Source organism: Silurus meridionalis, chromosome 16 (assembly GCF_014805685.1).
Source record: "Silurus meridionalis isolate SWU-2019-XX chromosome 16, ASM1480568v1, whole genome shotgun sequence".
Lineage (NCBI taxonomy): Eukaryota > Metazoa > Chordata > Actinopteri > Siluriformes > Siluridae > Silurus > Silurus meridionalis.
Window position 1 is genome coordinate 15,468,975 of NC_060899.1, and position 20,561 is coordinate 15,489,535.

The window sequence follows — 20,561 nt, forward strand, 5'->3', positions numbered from 1 at the left end:
TATCAGCTTCTTTATTTCTCTAATTCGGATTTTGATTTGGGTTTTATTGGCTTCAGATCAGCTAAAAGGGACTTTTTATTAAAAATGGTGTCTAAAAATATAAAAGCTTTGGAGATCCGTATGCATAATATACATACACATACACTACAGGGAATAAAATATGTGAACATCTCTGTAGTAAAGTCAGGTAGTGATGTAGGTGAGGTGAGGAGGCCTTTTCACATCAGTTTAAAAATGTGTTCAGTGGGGTTGGAGCTCTATAAATGGAGATCGTCCACTCCAATCCATGTAAAGCATATCTCCATGGAGCTGGATTTTTGTGCACAGGTTTGGATCTCCGAGTTGAACAAAGAGAAAATTTCCTTCTCCCACACCCAAAGACGTTCTATACAATTGTGTGCCTTCAAGTTTGTGCTCAGAGTTTTGGGCTCACGTCAGGTCTTCCAAAACATTTGTCCAAGTTTGTGTATATACGGGATCTATAAATAAAATACTGAAATCCCCCCAAAAATGAGGTAAACCAGTGTTTGGATTGAATCCCCTACAAGTGCTTGCGGACGTTTTAGAGACTAATTCGCTTTGGCATCTCAGAAGGATGAATTTTTATGTAATTTGACGCGTCAACATTCGTGACTAAGACTCACTCAAACGAGTTGCTCTGTCGCAGTGTGTATTTTAAACTTCCATTTCTTTAAAATACCACGTGTCCTCGAACGCAACGAAGACCCTCGTCTGTTTTTTCCATCAGGAACGTCTCGAACGTCTCGATTTTCCCACTCACCAGTCGTAATAGGCGTCGGCCGTTGGGTTACGATGACAACATCAGCCCAGTCCTAAGCACAGCAATTACAAAGAATTAGCTCTAATTGTATTTGGACGCGACCTCGAAGGAGGAAGCGAAGCGTAAATTTGATTAATGAAAGGAAATTGTGATGGATGGACACTCGGGGTATGCGAGGTTAACGACGTTAATAAACAGATAATAAACAGATCATAGATCAAGTCATGGAGAAATACGAACACAAAAATGTTGGATAAATGTTGGGTAAATAAGTCCTAAAAGTCCTTTTCTTTCTTGTTTTCTCGTAAATTCAACCAAACGCGGTTGTTTTCTCTTTATCACGACTTCATCTTCTTGTGATCTAGAGGCAGCATCATGGATAAAAACATAACCATTTGTTTTAAAAGTCGTGATAACGAGAAATGAATTAAGAATTGAATTGAGACAAAACATGAATTACTCGTAGCTTTAGTATAATAGCTGAGATAAAAAAAAAAGACAAAAACATCACATGTATATAATCCTCTATATAAGGCGATTTCCAGTGTAGACTTGAGGTAACATTTGTGTGCATTCATTTCATATTTAATAATAATAATAACAGGACAAATGAATCACAGCTAACGATCATTAGCGAAACATCCTGAAAGAAATTTTGGGAGAAATCAGTGTTATTTACTATATGTGATTATTTTAGTGACTTATTTTAGTCAGAGTTCATTAGAACCTCATTCACGTGTCCTGCAAAGACATGAGTTAGCGTTTATGTCAAACAATTAATGCTGAGACTGGATTCTCACATATTTTTTGTTTGTGGGCATGTACATTTAGAGATCTTCAGGTTGCAGAAGAACCATATGAAAAAATCACAATTCCTTCAAACTTCACCTGAAGAACACGTTATGTGTAAATTGTCCAGATTTACAGTATACGAGCAATTATTAAGGTTGTGTCTCCCCCTGCTGGATACAATATCAACTACACCTAGCGTTACAATTGTAGGAATGAAAATGAAAAGAAAATATTTTATTTATTTCTCTATAATTGAAGCATTTTATTACAGTTTAGTACAGAAAACTTAATTGTTTAATAATATGCCTGACTATGACATTTGGAGAAAATAGGGTATTTTTTCAGGGAGGTATTTCAACGGTTTAGTAGTTAAAAGGCGAAATGAAATAAAATTAAATACAACACAAGCAGTCTTAGACATCTACAGTAATTTTTAATAAAGTATGTGCTGATGCTTAATAACACACTTCCAGTTATTTCCCTCACTTCCAGTTTTGGTTTCTTTTCTCAGTATATGCAGGACCTTATTTCTTGTGTGTGGTTTATCACAAATCAGTGCATTTCAGTAAAACAACACTACGGTGCAAAACTGTATATCAAATACAATCTTATCATTTGGATTAATACAAGTGACACGAAGACATTACAAATATGTAACACTCATATGGATGAAATATTTAAAATGTACGAGGTTTGACATCATTACCAGAGGCCGGAGCTGAAAAATGACGGGACGGAATTACAAGCTGACTTTTAGTAACGTGGTTAAAACGTCAATCAATACATGACAATACATGACATATGTATAATTAGTGTATAATTAGTAATAAGTCTAAATAGTAAAGACCACCCTCGATTAAGTGATCTGGCATTAGCCGACTAGGTTGCTACGAGGGTGTGTGCATGCATTGCTAGTCTGAAAGATGATGTGCACCTCAGAAGACGAGACAGAGTACACGGCACAGCCAGATGGCAAATAACGATCGTATAAATGTCTGAAAAACACTTTTTTGTAGAGGAAATATTATTGCGAGCTTTCAGTGTGACTTTTTAATGTGGCTTTGAGGAACCGAGCTAAATGTATATCTTAGTAAATAAAATCATGGAGAAATCTTGTGGAGAATTCTCGTTGTAAATTCTCATGGAGAACTCTTGTGGGGAACTCTCGTGGGGAACTCTCGTTGAGGATTCTCATGGAGAATTCTCGTGGAGAACTCTCGTGGGGAACTCTCGTTGAGGATTCTCATGGAGAACTCTCGTGGAGAACTCTCATAGAGAACTCTTGTGGAGAACTCTCTTGGGGAACTCTCTTGGGGAACTCTTGTTGAGGATTCTCATGGAAAACTCTCGTGGGGAACTCACGTGGAGAACTCTTGTGGAGAACTTTAGTGGGGAACTCTCGTTGAGGATTCTCATGGAGAACTCTCGTGGGGAACTCTCGTAGAGAACTCTTGTGGAGAAATCTTGTGGAAAACTCACGTGGAGAACTCCGGTGGAGAACTCTTGTTGAGGACTCTCATGGAGAAATTTGTAAAAATCTGTGTTTTTATGTTTCATTTGTGTTCTCTGTTAGCTCACTAGATTTTTTTCTCTTCATACAGTTTTTCTTCTCTGATAAAAAAAAAAAAAGAAAGAAAAGAAATCACACATGCTGTAGCGTTTACACCTGTTTACATCCAAACCCGCTAAATATGATCTTTTGCGGGTCAAAAACAGTCGCTAATATGAGATACGAGCGCTCTGGTTTGTGAAGGTCTAGTACCCATGATTCAAGAAGGCAGGAGGAACTTGTCTGAGAAAAGTCATCCAAGATTCATGGATATTTAGAATAGAAACGACAGAATCAGAGCCGCGAGCAGCAGTAAACTCCCAGCGAGATCGCTATATCCCGATGACAGCACGATCGTTGCATCCGATGTCAATGTGTCTGTCGTCCATGTGTCTGTCGTCCAGGTGTCTGTTGTCCACGTGTCCGTCGTCCATCCGGTTAAGGGTTCCTCCGTTGTACTTTTTATTTCAGCTGTAGGAAACACAAAAATGCTTTTGACGCTCTACTGCACAGAAAAGCAATATTATAATATATCAAACTAAATATAATATATATAATATATAGTTATAAATATAACATTAATATATTAGCATGACAGGCTAACCTGATAATGACCAAGCACAACATTTATTCCACTCACATTAATATATTAGCATGACATGCTAACCTGATAATGACTAAGCAAAACATTTATTTCACTTACATTAAAAGGCGGAGAAGGTTCTCTTCTGGATTTGTGTTCAAACAATTTGTGCTAATTATTGCAATTGTTTTGAATAGTGCCAAAATACTTTTCTAGTTGTTAAATAGTTTTTATTATACACATATTGTTTGTGTAATTCATTTGTCTATATATATTATACCTGAGAAGAGGGGAATTAGTGACACCTATAGGTGATGCGAGGAAAGAACAAAGCGTAAGTTGCATTAGCTATTCCCGCGTCAGTTTCAGCTGAACTGTTGAGGTGATCGGTAGGTAAATAAAGTCCTCTCCGGTAATATTTATACACATAATGTTAATAAACATTTTCTATATTTTACAAGACGATATACAACTTAGGTAAAGTGTTAGTAAAGTAAAGTAAAAAACTAGCGAAGTACTGTTTTCAGTGCTAGCTATACGACTTAATGATCATGCAGAATCATTGATCTGTTAGCTGGAATTTTGGGTTCAATAATAGCTGAAGTAATTCATCGCCGCTATAAAACAAAATAGAAACTCACGAAACCTTTCAGCAACTGGAGATCGTAATAGAAACATAATAAAGGAGTTTCGAAAAAGGAGAAAAAGTTCATCACGATTATTAACAAAAAATGCAAATAATGACAAAGTTCCTGCTTTCAGTGTTCTGTTTTTGCTGGAATTGTTTTTACCTTTGAATAATAAACGCATGTTAAAATTTCAATAATTCTTTTATCAGAGAACAACGTAATTTATATAATATTTTATCTGAATCTTTTTATATACATACATTTTATTTATTTATTTTTTTATTTTTTTTATCAAATGTATCATGCTAAAAACGATGCGTTTGCACAGAGATTTGAGTTCCTGAACTAAAACTGACTTTTGGCGGGAATTTAGTATCTTGTGAATCTAATAAAAAATAAATTAAATAAATACAAAAATACAAAAAATACAATCCAGCTAGTTATAGCATGCTAATACTATTTACTCTTAAAAATGGAAAACCATTTCCACATGCAGTTATTTTACTATGTGGATTTTTAGCTAGATTTTTTTTACACAGCCGCCCCGTCATATTACACTACAGAACGTTCCATATGGTACGACTATACAGTGATGGACTGTAAGAAATCAAATATAATTCATTACTGTACTTTACTGAAGTATTTCCATTTGGGGAGACTTTTACTTTAAACTTCACTTCATTTAAAAGTCAAATATTTCACTTTTTACTCAACTACATGTTGTGAAATCAGTCGTTCCTTTTTATTTACGAGGAAAAAAAACGTAACTGCTGAAACACGCAGCGAGTCACCAATCAGGTTCGAGCGCACGATCTGTTTTCCACGCGTTCTGATTGGCGCTCGGTGTATCTACTGATCACCAACATACAGTTCAGCATCAGTTCAACAGTTTAACATTTAGAGAGAAATAAATAAGAAAACTTCAGACTCGAACTCGCCACAACACACGTGGTTTTATTTGCGTGTTTTTTTAAGTAGTTAAAAAGAAGGTTTTGGGTTCATGATGATTGTAATAGAAATCAATCAGTGTTTGAGTCATTAATATCATTGTATTAATAGATCAGTGTGCTGAGAGTCACATTCGAGTCTTTTCACATGAACTGAGGTGATTAAGTAAAGAATCTTGTGATAAAAATGATAACAGGAACATTATAGTTATAATAAATCACTACTTTGGATACTTAAGTACATTTGAAGCTAAAAATCATTTGTATTTTTACACAAGTGAACGTTTAAAGGGACTCTTTTACTTTTACTGGAATGAAAATTCTCTCTTCTTTAACTCAACTACATGATTTGTGTACTTCATCCACCGCTACACATACACATGTGGATAACTTTTTGACCTCAGGAGTATCACACTAGCCTGTTGTTTGTTCCAGCTCCAGTGTTGGAGTGGAATGTTGGGCACGAGGAACATCAGGATTTTACTCCCATGACAGAATTACAGAGTTGGGAAGTGCTGTGTGTTGAAAAGTTATATGTATTGACATTGTTTGACTACAAGAAATGTAAATATCCTTGTTATATTTATTATATTCAAAAAAGGTTTTTACGCATTTGTTATAAGAATAGCCGGTAAGTTCCTCTCAGCTGGAGGCTCTGAGCTCTAACCCAGTGTTCGCCCTTTTCTCCAAACATAATTAAGCTGTGGTCACACTACACTTTTCATTCCACTGAATTCCTTTCGATGCTGGAGATGAAAAACACAAGACCAGTGCAAGAATTATTTCGCAATTCGATGGGCCTCAAGTTTGGTGAACTCTGACCGACAAATTTTGCATCATGGACAAGACCGATAGAAGCCTGGTACGTAATGCTGTGACCTTTTCAGAAAAGACAAGATGAAGAAAGCTCAGAATATAAAATCAACAAATTTGACATTTGAACGTGATCATAAACAATATGGTTGCTGTGAAATCTAGGGTTTTTAGGTGACAGCAGCTCTCAGGGTACAAGGAAGACATGCTTCCAGACTGTTCTCTGTTCTGGCTATGAGGTTGTGGACGAACTTTAATTTCCGAAACAGCTGAGTCTCTATTAGTTTTCAAATAACATCTAAATTCCTTTCTCTTTTGAAGCACTTCTCATTATAAATAAATTCACTTTCCAATCATTTTCTCTGCCAACAGAGTTTTAGGCTGATGGTATTTTCAGTCTGTGTTCTAATGAACCACCATTAAGATGTATCTATTGATGGAGATTTGTAAGTCTTTCTGAATAAAGGTGTTGGCTACATGCCATAAATGTAATACACCCACATATTTGCATTGGAGCAGAGATAATGTAGCTGCCAAAACCAAGAACCTGATTACAAAAATTTATTGCAACACTTTAGCCTTTTCGTCTTTCCGGATCTCACCACAGGCATTTTTTATACAATCGTCCATCCCTGTTGGACATTTGGAGCAAGGAGGTCCTTTTTCATACGGCAATTCTTCCTTTACATTCCCTCTGGAATTGAGACAAGAGATTAATTTTAGCTTTGAAATCATACTGATTTTGTAGCTGAGATGAAAAGTGGACTGAAAAACAGCACAGGATTCATATATGAAATACTCCAGGTAACGTTTACATTCATAAATAATTAACATTTAATAATACATCCTGCTGAAAACTTCTCAAACGTCTGCAGACACTCGGAACAAGAGATTACTAGCTAATGTAAGATATAGTGTAGTAAGAGTAATAAGACAGTGACGTACGCTGGATCATAGTTGCAGACCAGAATTGTTGCGTTTCTATAGGCTATTTTCTGAACCGTAGGGCAGAAGTGTGATGCACAGCCGACAATTCTGCTGCCCGCCCACACCAACTGGAACAAGCCACAGAACACAACGCACAACACACCTGCAGTCAGTTTACATCATCACACAGCAAGCTACATGTTGCCTTCGTCTGCATTTGCTAGTATACCGTACATACACTGGGAAAACAGAGGGACGTGTCATCATATGGGCAACGAGCCTCATTTATCACCCGCTTACTGGTTTTTCTCAGTTGCTTTGGTGTGTTTCTCAAATCATTCTCTATATTTGTGAACCGGTCAGCGCAATTTCAAAACTCTTAGCAAAAGCTGCACAATAAATCGGATTTCCTGCACTTTTTTTCAAATTTCTTATGGTATCTATGAATTTCAGCAGTTTAAGTTTACTGTACTCTACTAATTTTCTGTTAATGGGTTGTTTATCCATATTCAGGAATTGTAATCCTGTTTTGCTGTCGAAATGAAGATTCACAAGGTTTAACCTTTGACCTGTTTTAGAGAACGAGTTGATCTTCGGTTGATCTGATGCCGTTCACTCTCTCAATTAGTGACATTGAAGATTCATCTGCACAATTCATCAATGCAAGACACAAAATTACAAAAAAAAGGTTTCATAAAAATGTATGCTTGACAGATGATGACAACTGGTTTAACCATTTTGCATTCAATGACTTAATGAACTCATGAACTGATGCCCAGATGTTTTAGGAGTTAAAACTATTCAGGTGAAACCAGTATAATATATTTTGATCAGCATGAAATAAACAACTGTTAATGTGGGAAACTGCAGAAACTTGTACACAATCAATTAAATAAATGTATTAAGCGTTCGCAATTCGATCAAAGCAACGAACAATGTATTTACGATGTGCACAAGTGACTACGTGACGTGGAGGTTGAACGAGTAGTTTTGAGAATTTCATTTCTTATTTGAGAAACACTTTGAGGCAACTGCGAAAAAACTGTAATAAACTGTAATGTTGCTGTAAGTGAAAATGTGTATATGAGTGAGTTTGGGTCAGACAGACGGACAGACATTCAGACAGACGGACAGACAGATGGACGGACGGACGGACGGACGGACGGACGGACAGTCAGACAGACAGACAGACAGACAGACAGACAGACAAATGGACGGACAGACATACAGACGGATGGACGGACAGACAGTCAGACAGACTGACAGACAGATGGACGGACAGACGGACAGACAGTCAGACAGACAGACAGATACTCACCTGTGTGTAATGTCCACACATACCTGACCTGCATGTGTTGGTATCATAGTCATAATTATTGTGTTCATCAAACCTGCCAATACAAAACATGCATCTAAGAACCAGATTTTGCAAATCACTGTACATTAACAGTATCTTCTGAGCCCGGAAGCAGCAGAGACACAGTGAAATCGGAACAAAATGATCAGTTACCAGCTAGCAATGGATTTGCTGACGTTCAGCTTGCCAGTGGTGAGGAACAGGTTTTCTCCATAATCGTCGATTACTTCTGGGTTGTGATCCCAAATGCATTTAGCAGCGTAATCTTCAGCCACCAAACTGAGCGCATCATCCCACGTCTGCACAGCAACAAACACAGGATTTGAACGTCAGACGTTATCTTAACTACTGTTTAACTCTCAAAGCTGAGCAGAAAGTGTTAGTTCATTTCCTACAAGGATCTCGGATTAAAACATACACTGCTCATCCGAGCAACTGGATATCACTGGGATAGAGTCAACTGTGGTTAGTAACGCATTAAAGCCAAAATATAAAATTATTAATATTATATAATAGGTTTTAAACCTGAAATGGCATGTTTTAAGCATTCATTTATAGAAAGAAGCTAAATGATCAGCTTACACAATAAGAAACAAGGTAATAATGTCCAGAAATAAAACTGAAAAGAAAGAAAGTTTTAATTAATAAAGATATTTTTTTTCTTTAAAATCTTCCTGTGATTTTCTGAACTTTGTGGCTTGAAAAATATTTCCTTTCACACAGTCGGGACACGACAACAAATTAGTGACTGTTGCAAAGCGTTGAGACTGGAGACTCCTTCCATGGATGTAAAGTAAATATCTTTTTACAGACATTTTCACCATTTCGGTTACTATATGTCCTATAATACATATTAAAACCTAATCAACACCTTCTGACCAATCAGAGTGCTGCGATATAATGTGAAGAAAGACGGTCAAAGATCGTACTCTTGCACTGCTCGAGTCATTCACTGAGTTTCAGTTATGCTTTAGATACAGGGGGACCACATAGTGGTTTTTAAACACATCCACCCACACACACACGCACACACATTGCATAAAACACATTACTCACTGTACTTTTTTACAGGAATGCCCCCCAACACACACACACACACACACATAAACATTGATTTATCTACTCGGAATCAGTCCAAGCCTGTTAGAACAGCTACATCTTGGGGAAAAAAATACAATCCTCCAAACATTATGTAGTGAAACCCATCTAAGAGGACTTCTTAAGCTCTAACAGATGTACACACAATCTTATCTGTGTCCTGAGAATGAAATAGTTTGTGGGTTCTTCTATCCAAGGATTAATAGAAAGCTTTTAAACTTGTACCTGCTGCATTTAAAACCAAGTCCAAGCAAAATCCAGATGTTTGTGTTAAAATTAATTAAATTAGGAGTGAAATTTCACCACCTAAATCATAGCGACACAGACATTCAGTCATGACGTGAAACCTGGACACGGTTCTGTACTTGTTCTGTACCTGCTCAAAACACAGGACCACGCCTTAACCCTGAACTTCACAATGCTGAGGTGGATCTGGAGTTCATCCCCGGAACAACTGGCCAGTTTTACCCTTTGGAGGAAAAGAGATCACCCGATTCAAAAAAGGTTCCGATTTCCTTTTCAGTCTTTAGTCACTTCCTGTTAGATGGTCCTTGCCCGTGTTCCTGACAATGGTCATTAAACTAACTATATGGTTCCATGTATCATTAAGGGTTCCTACTTGGAACAATTTACATCGAAATGAGTTTTAAGAGTTTTCCAAGAGGAACATCTGAAGAACTTACAGAGGAAGAACTTTAAATATCCAAGATTTTTATATTAAAGATATAATCTTTATGTTGATTCTTCTAGAACTTCAGATGCTGACTTTTTATAAAATGAAATTTATTTTTTAATGATTATTTTATGATCAGAGATTCTCCTGTCCCATTCGCTGACATTTTATTCATGTGAAGATAAACTTACCAATACAATTCTAGAATAAATAATCAAGGATGTATATTTTTTTAAATCCCAACATTTTACTTAGATGTTCACCATCATACACTGGAAAGGTTGGACAAGGAACTCTCAGTGCTCACCATGTGTTGCATATCAGCAGCTTCAGGAATGACCATGGAGCGGTACTGGTTATGCAAATCCAAGATCTGCTCCTTCTGTTCTTCAGTGAGCTGGCTGGACACTAAAGCCAGGAAGAGCCAGAACCGAGCATAGTGCAAAGCTGTTTTCCAAATCATCTCACCGAGCAAGTGTAATCCTGCTGAGGGTGGCTCTTGAGTCCTCCAACTTCAGTCCAGATGTGAGCATCAAAACCCGGTTGAGCGAGCGTATATGGTACTACAAGAGTGTGTAACAGAGAGAGAGAAATATAGAGAAAGAGAGAGAGAGAGAGAGAGAGAGAGAGAGAGAGTGAGGAGGTTCTCAAAGCCTTTGTCTGGAACTCCCACCCATGTTAATCTTGCCCAATCCCTGCGAGATCAAGTTACATATTTTCTTCACCACTCACACATGAACACTTGTCTCCTGTTTGGTCACTGACATCTGCTCCATAAATCTTCTTCTGAATCGGAAATATCAGAACATACAAAAACGTATATTTGAAGCATCAGTGCTGCTTTATTTCATCAATGTGTGTCTTAACATCCTGGTCCTGTTTCCTTCCATCTGTCTGTTTCATAAGAAAAGGAATGCAAAACAAAACACAAGATAGTCAGACCCGATCCACTCGTCTTTCCTCAAGTATTTGCTTTCACTAAGGCTACATTCATAATTTCCTCAGGATTTGAGGAATCAGAAAACAGAGCGGGACACGTCCTGGTTGAACTTTTTGTTACATACGAACACAATGGAATAGTGCAATCACAGTGTTGAGTTTTACATCACTGATTCCAAAAGTTGAAAAAAGACACTGCGTAAAATGTAATAAAAACTACATCTCATAAATTCATATTCTATTCACAATAAAACAACAAACATATCTAATGTTTAATCTGAGAATAAATATTATTTTAGGAAAAAAATATTTTTTGAATTTGATGGCTGCAACAGGGCTTGAAAGACGTTGGGACAGGTCCATGTGTCGCATCACGTCTTCTGTTCGTATACGTGTGGGAGCTGAGGAGACCAGTTGCTGAAGTTTTGGGGGAGGAATGTTGTCCCATATGTGTTTCACACAATTCTAGCTGCTCAACAGTTCTGGGTTTCCTTTGTTGTGTTTTTCATTTCATGATGCGCAAAATGTTTTCAAATGGTAAAAGGTCCAGATTTTGAAATATAAAAATTCCAAATTATAGAAATCATACAAAACCACATTCACAAATCTTGCTTATGCTAGAGCATACACATGCTAGCACAGGAAGGAGTTGTGAACTGGCACTGAAGTTGGGACATGCCTATGTTTTGATTGGCTGGAGTTTGGTGATTTACAATAATTGGTTTTATCCTGCAGATTTTTGAGTTTTCTTCTTTTCCAAGTAATGTTTCTTGAAATTTCTAGTATGTGATTTTTTTATATATAAATATAAAAACGTGCACCAACTGGAAAAAATCTGTGATTTGGCAAAACAAAACCGAATTCAATTCAGTGTATAAAGTGTTTTATAACAACCACCATCATCACAAAACAGTCCAGAAATCTGGATGTAGATTTGACAGTGGTAAGTGGTAAGTGATAACTCTCATGTACTCTGGCACTGTTGTTTAAGTTATTATAATATACGTAAATTTGCTTAAGCTTCAGAATGGAAAAAGCTACAGAGTCATAACAAATTCATCCCTGTCTATAAATCTGGTTCACTAATATGCAGGTGGAAAGTACATGGAACAACTAATCATCCCTGGACTGATCCACTGCACAAGATTTAAAGGTGAAGAAGGAAGAAAGAAGTCGACACAAACTTGTGAAAAGAGTTGCAGGATAACCTTGTGATCACCTTGTAAAGTGCTTACAGTGAAGTACAGTGGTGGCATCATGACACAGGGCTATGCAGATTGTGTGGAGCGATGTGGATTGGAGAGTAACGGGTCAAAGAAGAACATTGGTGACGCCTCCGTGGATGTTTATTCTTTTTCATTTATCAAACCATGAGTTGTCTTGACTTACAATGCAATCCACAATGCCACCTGATATTAATCATGAAGGACAGTCTATATGATTTCAGTGGCAGCATTTGGCTACAAATCAACACAATCCTGCTGTGCAAACATCTGCAATATTGAAATAATACAAAATATATTTGGCTGTACTTGGCAACACACACACCAATAATAGGAGCATCATAACAAAGGAGTGCAGATGGTACTGGAGAATTACAGAAACCATGACTGGAGTGATTTGAGCCAAAGTGGATCCTGGATGTTTTATTCTGAATGTTGCTTAAATCAAAACATGAGCCAACTGCTGTTCATCATGAAGGACAGTCCTTATGATTACAGCAGCAGCACATGAGAACAAAATCCTGCTTTGGGAACATCAGATCTAGAGAAATCAAACAAAATATACTTTGCAGTATATAGTGTTGTAAATATACTCCAAATTCAGTTACCTTTAAGTACTAAATAGGGTCAACTTCTCATGATTCCTACTTTCAATGTTTTTGTCATAATGTTTTTGTCCTTGTTCTTGTTTTTGATTCTTTTCTCGTATCTTCACCTTGAGAATTATTGACATGGTCTCTTGTATCTTCTGCACACGCACATCGGTATAAAAACTGACTGATAAACGGTGTCTTTGAACCTAGCTGGTTCTTTTTTTATTGAACTTGTGGTGGAACGTGTCCATGTTGAATCCAGTATAATACATAATATACAGTGTCGTCTCAATACATTCAGCTTTTATTTCATGAAATAAATAAAAAACTAAATGACAAAAGTTGGGGGTGGGGAGTGGGGAGTGGGGGTGGTGTTTCCATCAAGGTAAAAATCATAATCACAAATTATAAAGCAGTAGAATAACTTAGTAAACATAATTATCTTTCTTAATAACTTAATACACATAATAAACGTTCTTAAAACCTTTTAAGAACGTTCTTAAATAAATTGAACAGTAATGTCTTAAATGAAATACCCATTTGTTACCATATGATATTATAGTATTTAAATACATTTCTAAACATATTTCTGACATCAGTATTTTACATTCAGTATTGTTGGTGAGAGTGTTTCAGTAATCCACATCACTGACTGGAACAAATTCACATTTCTGACATTACATTCATGACATATACGTATAAAGTATATTTCTATCGTAAATAAATTATACATTATTAACTATACACTTTAGTTAAGAACTTATTACTTGTGGACAAAAGTCAGCATGTCATTCATGTCGTTCGGATATAAAGAGCCGTCAGACCGGCGAGCAGAAGCGTAGCAGCTGAGGGCTTTAAATATCCAGAAGAACTTCCTGCGTATGGGTAAATTAAACTCGCTGTAACGTTAGCTGGAAGTCCCAAGGTTAAGTTGGTACCCCGATCTGTAGGAAATACACAACGGTGTTTAGGATTTTGCTGAGTATATAAAGCATGTAGCTGACTCTGCAAAAACCAACATACATAGAAAATACAGTACAGTACCGTATACATAAAATAGCAATTTTGGGGTGACGGCCTTTTATGGCGTTTTTTCCGTTTATCGCGAACAAACGGGGGATTACTGAATATATATATATATATATATATATATATATATATATATATATATATGTTTTTACTAACTTCCAGCGAAATGGATTCTTTTGCGTTTTTTTGTTCAGCTTCAATAATTTAATAAATGTAGGATGGAAGGAATGAATTCATTTATAAATAAATACATTGAATAATAAATCAATCTAAATGAATGAAGCATTCATAGATCATTTCCTTACCGCAGGCATTGTTCAAACATCCTATTGTCCCGGGTGAACACGAGGAGCATGAAGATCCTGCCGTATATGGAGACTGTCCCATTATATTACCTCTGTAAAGTGTAGTACATTGAGTTTTGAGTTTTGGCATCTGATTGTAAATATTGTGCTGATACATTCATTGATACAATATCTGACTAAATGATAATAGTCTTTTTTTTAATATCAAACTTAATTATAAAACATTTTGAATATAGAGAATGGTGACAAATTAAAGCTATTTCTATTAGCTTTGCAGAGGGGGGGCATTTATTTTTGCTCTACTTCTCTTGTCCTCTTAGAGAGAAGCACTATTACAAATACACATCCCTCTTATGAATGATCATAAGAACCTTGTCCTAGCATGTATCTTTCTAGACAGATGGGCGTGGTCTCGCAGGACAACTCCGCCCCCTATATTCCCACAGCTCTGTTTCTGATAGAGTTGTTGCCAGGATGTTCTGAAAGCTTGTGAACACTCTGAAGGTTCAGTTTTTTCCCTTTAATGTGTCACCATTCTGACAGTACAATCAATTACGACAATCCAACTGTGCAGATTAACCTGGTGTAATGAAAAACAGACTTACGGAGGGTGATAGTTGCAGACCAAAATGGTGGCATTTTGAGCATTAAAGTTTGAAACATCTGGACAGAATTGTGTCGCACACCCAACCAAGTATGTGTCCGCCCATACCATCTGAAAGAAAAGTCTGGGTGAATTCTTTGAAAAAAATTACAAAAACATGGTGTGATCCGCTTTCTCTCTCGCTCACCTGCGTGTAGTGTCCACACTCTTTCCCATCTGCACAGGTGTTGCTGGTAAAGCTGTAACTACTGTTTTCTGCAAACCTGGAGAAGGAGAAACACAGACGGTCATGGACGATCCACATTGCCCTGGAGCTACGAGTCGTGATAAACGCTTCGTACGTACCATAAACCGAGTGGCTGGTCGACTACAAAGGGTCCGAGCGTCATGAAGAGGTTTTCCCCCACCACACCGAATGCTTTTGGGTTGTGCCCCCAAGTGCACTGAGAGGCGTATGACGCCGCCACCTGACTCAACTGTTTATTCCAAATCTGCACAAACACAACACAAGATTCAAGCATTAACACCACTACAGTTACGACACTTTTCCACTCAACAGTCGATAACCTCAAAAATGATGGAACTATAATAAATTAAAATCTGGTGTTGAGGAGGAGGATGGGTTCCTCTCAAGGTTCCTCAGCTAAGATCTCCTGATAATGAAGACTCAGAGAGTTTTTCCCTCACTACTGATGATTGCTGGGAAAAGTCCTCCATCCTGAAGCCCACTTTTTTTTTCTCTTTTTTTTTGTATTAATTGAAGAACACATTTATATAATATACATTTTATTTTATATGTTTATGTTGTTTATGTTTGTTTTATTTATTGATAAATGTATGTATTTGTTCTTGTTTTTTCGGTGTATTTATTTATTTATTTTGTCTTAATTTATTCATGTATTCATGTATTATTATTTATTTATTTATTTCAGTTATTTATTTATTGATTAATTGATTGATTTAGTAATATTTATTATTTTTTGTATTTATTTAGCTTGTTCGATTTTGGCGATCTATTATTTATTCTTGTTTATGCTGGTTTGTGCTTGATTTATAAATTTATTTATATGTTTTTTTTTTTTATATTGTTTTTTTTTTTATTTAGTTGTAGTAAATATGAAATATTCCTGTACTGTTTATGTATAAACTCATTTCGTATTTTTATTAGAAGCATGTATGAGGTTTGCCGGGTTTCGGGCTCTAAAGCGTGGATTTCACACGTTCTTCACGTATCTGACTCTTATTACGTTTCTGCATGAAACATCGCTGAATAAGCAGAACTGAAGCTTTCCGCTTAAACCTCTGCACTGAATCTCACCCCAAAAAAACAAACCAGACAGGAAGACCACATGGAGTTTACACACACACACACACACACACACACACACAGGGTGGAAGCTTACGGTACAGATGTTAGCCTGAAGTATTTGTGTATTTAGGATTCTGAAGTAAATAGGAGTTGTACTGACGTTGTGTACGATGCTCTTCAGACGTTTTATATATATATATATTTTTATAGCTTTTCTCTCAGTATGGATGTTATTTTGCTGCATGGTAACATGATCAGATGGGGATTTCTGAAGATACAGATAAGAGGCTAAAGAACAAAATGACTAGGACCTAGGACACATATATTAGTGCCAATAAGGAAATGATTGACAGGTGTGTGACACACCTCCTTGTCCTGATTGGGTTCTCGGTGGTCCACACCAACAAAAACAACACAAAACATTATCAAAAAATATCTGCCAGACATGTGGGTGTATGTTGGGGCCTCACCATGCGTTGCATGTTAGCAGCTGGAGGAGTGACTGAGGAGCGGTACTGGTTGTGCAAATCCACAATCCGTGATATTTCATTATCAGTGAGCTGCCCAGACGCTAAAGCCAGGACCAGCCAGAATCGGACGTGCAGGAAAGTTCTCCAGATCATTCTCCAACCAGAGGGAAGCTGCGAGAAAAACCAGCATCGAGTCAGTGTGAAAGCGGTGTGTCAAACATCTATAAACAAGGTTGATTAGGAACAGAAATGAAAGACACTCTAAAGGTCAATAACGTCACTTGAAAGACATTACTCCGTGGCCACACCTGCAATAATTACAGAATGCGCACCACTGCTTTTGTTTCAACCATTTAGTTACGTTTATCTACACCTGCATAAACCAGTCGAGAAAAAAAAAAAGAGAAAACACCCAGAGATCAAAAATGTTGCTATCCAGAACAAAAGGAATTCGAGTCGTGGGAGGACCTGCGAGGCATGTGAGGCACGCGTGTCCTCGCCCATGGAAACGTGTGATAACGTGGCACAAACATTGCAATAGAAAACAGCATCCATTAAATAGTGCAAGACGTCTGTCAGTGTGCTCATGTGTGAGAACTGGTTTGACTCGAATACTTAATATTAGAGATTATAATATATATAGATTATAATATACCTGGGAGCATTCACAGGAAACACGTCAAACCCCAAAGAAAGAGTAAAGAATAACGTGAATATATGTATAAAGAATATATGAATATTCATTAAGATAAATATATGATACTGCACTCGTCTTATAGACAACGGAAAAATTACAGATTTGTGTAGAAGTTTATTGAAAAACAACAAATATTGACCTTAAAAGGAAAGTGAAAGGTTTGGAATGTTCCAATTTATTTAAAGATCATTAAAGTCCTGGAATTCTTTAAGCAGGTAAAAGAGAAATTCCTTGTAGAATATAGAATATAGAAATAAAGTTGAGATCCAATTTTAGAATTTGTTTACATTCGTTTATTTATTTTGGGAAATCTAAATGTCTCACAACGACTTTTATTCAAAATAGCTACAAATATTTTAAGCTGCACAAATTAGAAGAATTTATAAATGAATTTATAATTAATTAATTAATTAATAATTCATAAAATTCCAAAAGAATGTTAAAAATGTCATTTAATTAAAAAAAATTAATTAATTAAAAAATATATTAAATTAGATAAAATGTTCGGTAAATGTAAAAAAAAAATTATATATATTATAAAAAATTAATTATTGTTGTAAAGTATTATCTTGAACAATCACAAAAACAACAGCAAAAAAATCAAAAAAATTATAAAGAAAATAAATAAATAAATAAAAAAAATAGCAAAAAATAATAAATTAAAGTAGGGAATAATATGCGTCAAAAAAGAGAAAAAAAGATCTGCCCTTCTTATATAACAATGTTATATATGAAGTTATATAACACACTAATACCCTTCACATGCTTTTCCATCCCACTGCTATGTTTCATCTGAATGCATCTTTTTTTAAATTTCCTTTTTATTTTATTTGTTTCACAAATGTCTAAAAAAATTGCTTTCGGAGGGAAAGTGGGAGCTCTGAGATTAAGATGCTGGACTGATCAGAAGGTCGTGAGTTCAAATCCCACCACTATTAATCTGCCACCGTGGGACCCTTGACCAAGGCCCCTAACATTCAACTATTCAGTGTTATGTATGAGATAATTGCATGTAACTCTTGTGTAAATGAAAGCTGGTGGCTAAAAACGTGAGCTCGATAATGTCACGTTCTTTGGTATGATTTTTGGATCTGTGCCACAAGGAAGCGGATATTGGCATAATTGATAGATCATTTATTTACATTTCAGCTGTCAGAAGCTGCAGAGGTGCACATGCCACATGTCATGTCTGAATAGTATTTAAAATAAAGCAGAAACTCTTTTTTTCTGCAGGAGATTTGTGTGGTTACTTATTTTATGTCATGCAAAATTGCATTTATTCACACACACACACACACACACACACACACACACACACACACACACACACACACACACACACATATATATATATATATATATATATATATATATATATATATATATATATATATATATCATGCAAAATCAATTCTAGTAGATAAAATGAAGTTCATAAAAACGTATGATTATCAGAGTTTCGTGTCCTCTGATAAATTGAAAATGTATCCTACATTTCTGTTTCATTCTCGTTCAATAAAACAACAAGCATCTGTACTTCAATTCAATTTACTTCTAAAAACATCTTAAATTCTACATTTTACACAAATCAATCCCAACTGACCTGATACAAGGTTTTGATCCAAGCCCAGAGCAGACCAGTCGAGTGTCAAGACGTTGTGTGATCTCCCAGCGCTGCTTCTCTCTCCGTGTTCAGGTTCAAACGCAATGCCTTCCTAACGTTAGCGTGAAACCTTTGCAACTGATTTGGAGCTGCTTTGTTCTCTATAAATTGATATTTGAAAAGAATGAGGCTGGTCTAGTTTGTTGGGTGTGGTCTAAATCCGAACGCAAATTACCAACGCCATGATCATCATCATCACCATCATTATGATCCAGAGAGAGAGGGTTGGGTGCGAGTAGACTCGCAGGTGGGGCGACAAAGTTGGATGCAGTGACTTCAATGCGGTGGAAAACGTGTCATTGGTATGCATAACTATCCATGATGTGGCTTGTGTTATCTGTGTGCGCTGTTTGAGTCAGATCAGACATCAGAGGCACACACCTGTTTTATTCACGAGCACAAACCTACAGCAGAAGGTACAAGTTCCCACAGAATAGGAAGCTACGCAATATAAAGTTCTAGTTTCATAGTAGACTCAGATAACTGACCTCCTGATGATATGAACATCTTCTGCAGAGCTAACCCAATCATCTTAAGGTTTGTCTGGTTGTGCAGTTGGAGATGCTTTTCTGCTCACCATGGCTGAAAAGTGTGGTTACTCGAGTCACAGTTGCCTTTTCTGACACCTGAGTGGTCATTCGCCTTTTTTGTGGGGGATCTGCACATCATTCTCTAGACAATTACATCTTGCATCTAAGAAACATTACAAAGACAACAACAACGATCAGAGTCACTGAAATACTACATTTATGGAATTTTCCAGACGCCTTTATCTAGAGAGACTCTAGAGAGACTCCAGAGAGACTCTAGAGAGGGCCCAGCAGCAGCAGCTTGGTGGTACTGAGATTGTACTCCTGAACGTCTGATCCAGAGTCCAAAGTCTTAAATCATGACCTCTCTGGTCAGTAGCTACCAGATACTGACCTTGGTGCGACTTTTCCTGTATTACGGGATGGAGGTTAATTCAATGGTTAAGATTTTGGACTTTCGATCAGAAGGTCATGAATTCAAATTCCCTTGCCACTGCTGGGCCCTTGTGCAAGGCCCTCAATCTTTAACTGCTCAGTTGTATAATTGAGATCATTGTAAGTCACTCTGGATAAGTTCGCATTGAGTGGAAGGTGAGACGTGACATCAGATATTTATAAATACTGTAAAGATTTTTTTTGCGGATTTGGTGATTAAATCTATTCCACAAAAAGACATACAGCGAATAAACAGTTCATTACTGGGTTTTTCAAATGCTGCCATTTATTAATTAATTAATTTTTTTCAGGATTAGCTAGCGCTGAGATACAGGTAGGCCTGCAGAGAAAAAAACAAAACCAGTCTCACCACCTTGTAATTATCAACTCGGTGATCTTCTCTTAATTTGTGCTTAACAGCAACAACATGGGTGGAGATGCGATCGTTTGGATACAATGATGTCTGTCTGCAACCGTTGTAGCTCTGCCATAGCAAGAAATCACACCACTTTTGGCTTCTAATGACCGTTTTCAATGGTGACTGAAGACTGCTAATCATGGTGACTCGTCAAATTTCCTCAAACGTCGTGAATATGGTGAAAAGCAGCAGAAGTT

The 20,561-nt window shown here is 36.7% G+C and overlaps 2 protein-coding genes across 2 annotated transcripts; both read right to left on the minus strand.

Annotated features, from left to right (window-relative positions):
* Positions 1 to 1,986: 1,986 nt before the first annotated feature.
* Positions 1,987 to 10,991, minus strand: LOC124398744 (peptidase inhibitor 16-like). The gene is made up of 6 exons (XM_046869050.1): positions 10,457 to 10,991; positions 8,532 to 8,677; positions 8,340 to 8,412; positions 7,040 to 7,149; positions 6,697 to 6,788; positions 1,987 to 3,593 (listed from the first exon to the last, which is right to left on the minus strand). The coding sequence occupies exons 1-6, from the start codon at positions 10,610 to 10,612 to the stop codon at positions 3,397 to 3,399; spliced, it is 774 nt and encodes a 257-aa protein (XP_046725006.1). The 5' UTR covers positions 10,613 to 10,991; the 3' UTR covers positions 1,987 to 3,396.
* Positions 10,992 to 13,099: 2,108 nt separating this feature from the next.
* On the minus strand, positions 13,100 to 19,079 carry LOC124398745 (peptidase inhibitor 16-like). The gene is made up of 7 exons (XM_046869051.1): positions 18,922 to 19,079; positions 16,622 to 16,792; positions 15,188 to 15,333; positions 15,030 to 15,105; positions 14,844 to 14,953; positions 14,239 to 14,330; positions 13,100 to 13,848 (listed from the first exon to the last, which is right to left on the minus strand). The coding sequence occupies exons 2-7, from the start codon at positions 16,772 to 16,774 to the stop codon at positions 13,697 to 13,699; spliced, it is 729 nt and encodes a 242-aa protein (XP_046725007.1). The 5' UTR covers positions 16,775 to 16,792; positions 18,922 to 19,079; the 3' UTR covers positions 13,100 to 13,696.
* Between the last annotated feature and the right edge of the window lie 1,482 nt (positions 19,080 to 20,561).

What these genes read in the sequence shown, in the direction of transcription:
- LOC124398744 (XM_046869050.1), bottom strand. Translation starts at nt 10,612, where the DNA reads ATGATTTGGAAAACAGCTTTGCACTATGCTCGGTTCTGGCTCTTCCTG. An exon ending in AGCAAATCCATTGCTAGCTG is followed by an intron (nt 8,413 to 8,531) that starts GTAACTGATCAT and finishes TTGTATTGGCAG; the next exon opens with GTTTGATGAACACAATAATT. An exon ending in GTCTGCAACTATGATCCAGC is followed by an intron (nt 6,789 to 7,039) that starts GTACGTCACTGT and finishes TCTCAATTCCAG; the next exon opens with AGGGAATGTAAAGGAAGAAT.
- LOC124398745 (XM_046869051.1), bottom strand. Translation starts at nt 16,774, where the DNA reads ATGATCTGGAGAACTTTCCTGCACGTCCGATTCTGGCTGGTCCTGGCT. An exon ending in CTGCTAACATGCAACGCATG is followed by an intron (nt 15,334 to 16,621) that starts GTGAGGCCCCAA and finishes GTGTTTGTGCAG; the next exon opens with ATTTGGAATAAACAGTTGAG. An exon ending in AGTGTGGACACTACACGCAG is followed by an intron (nt 14,954 to 15,029) that starts GTGAGCGAGAGA and finishes CTTTTCTTTCAG; the next exon opens with ATGGTATGGGCGGACACATA.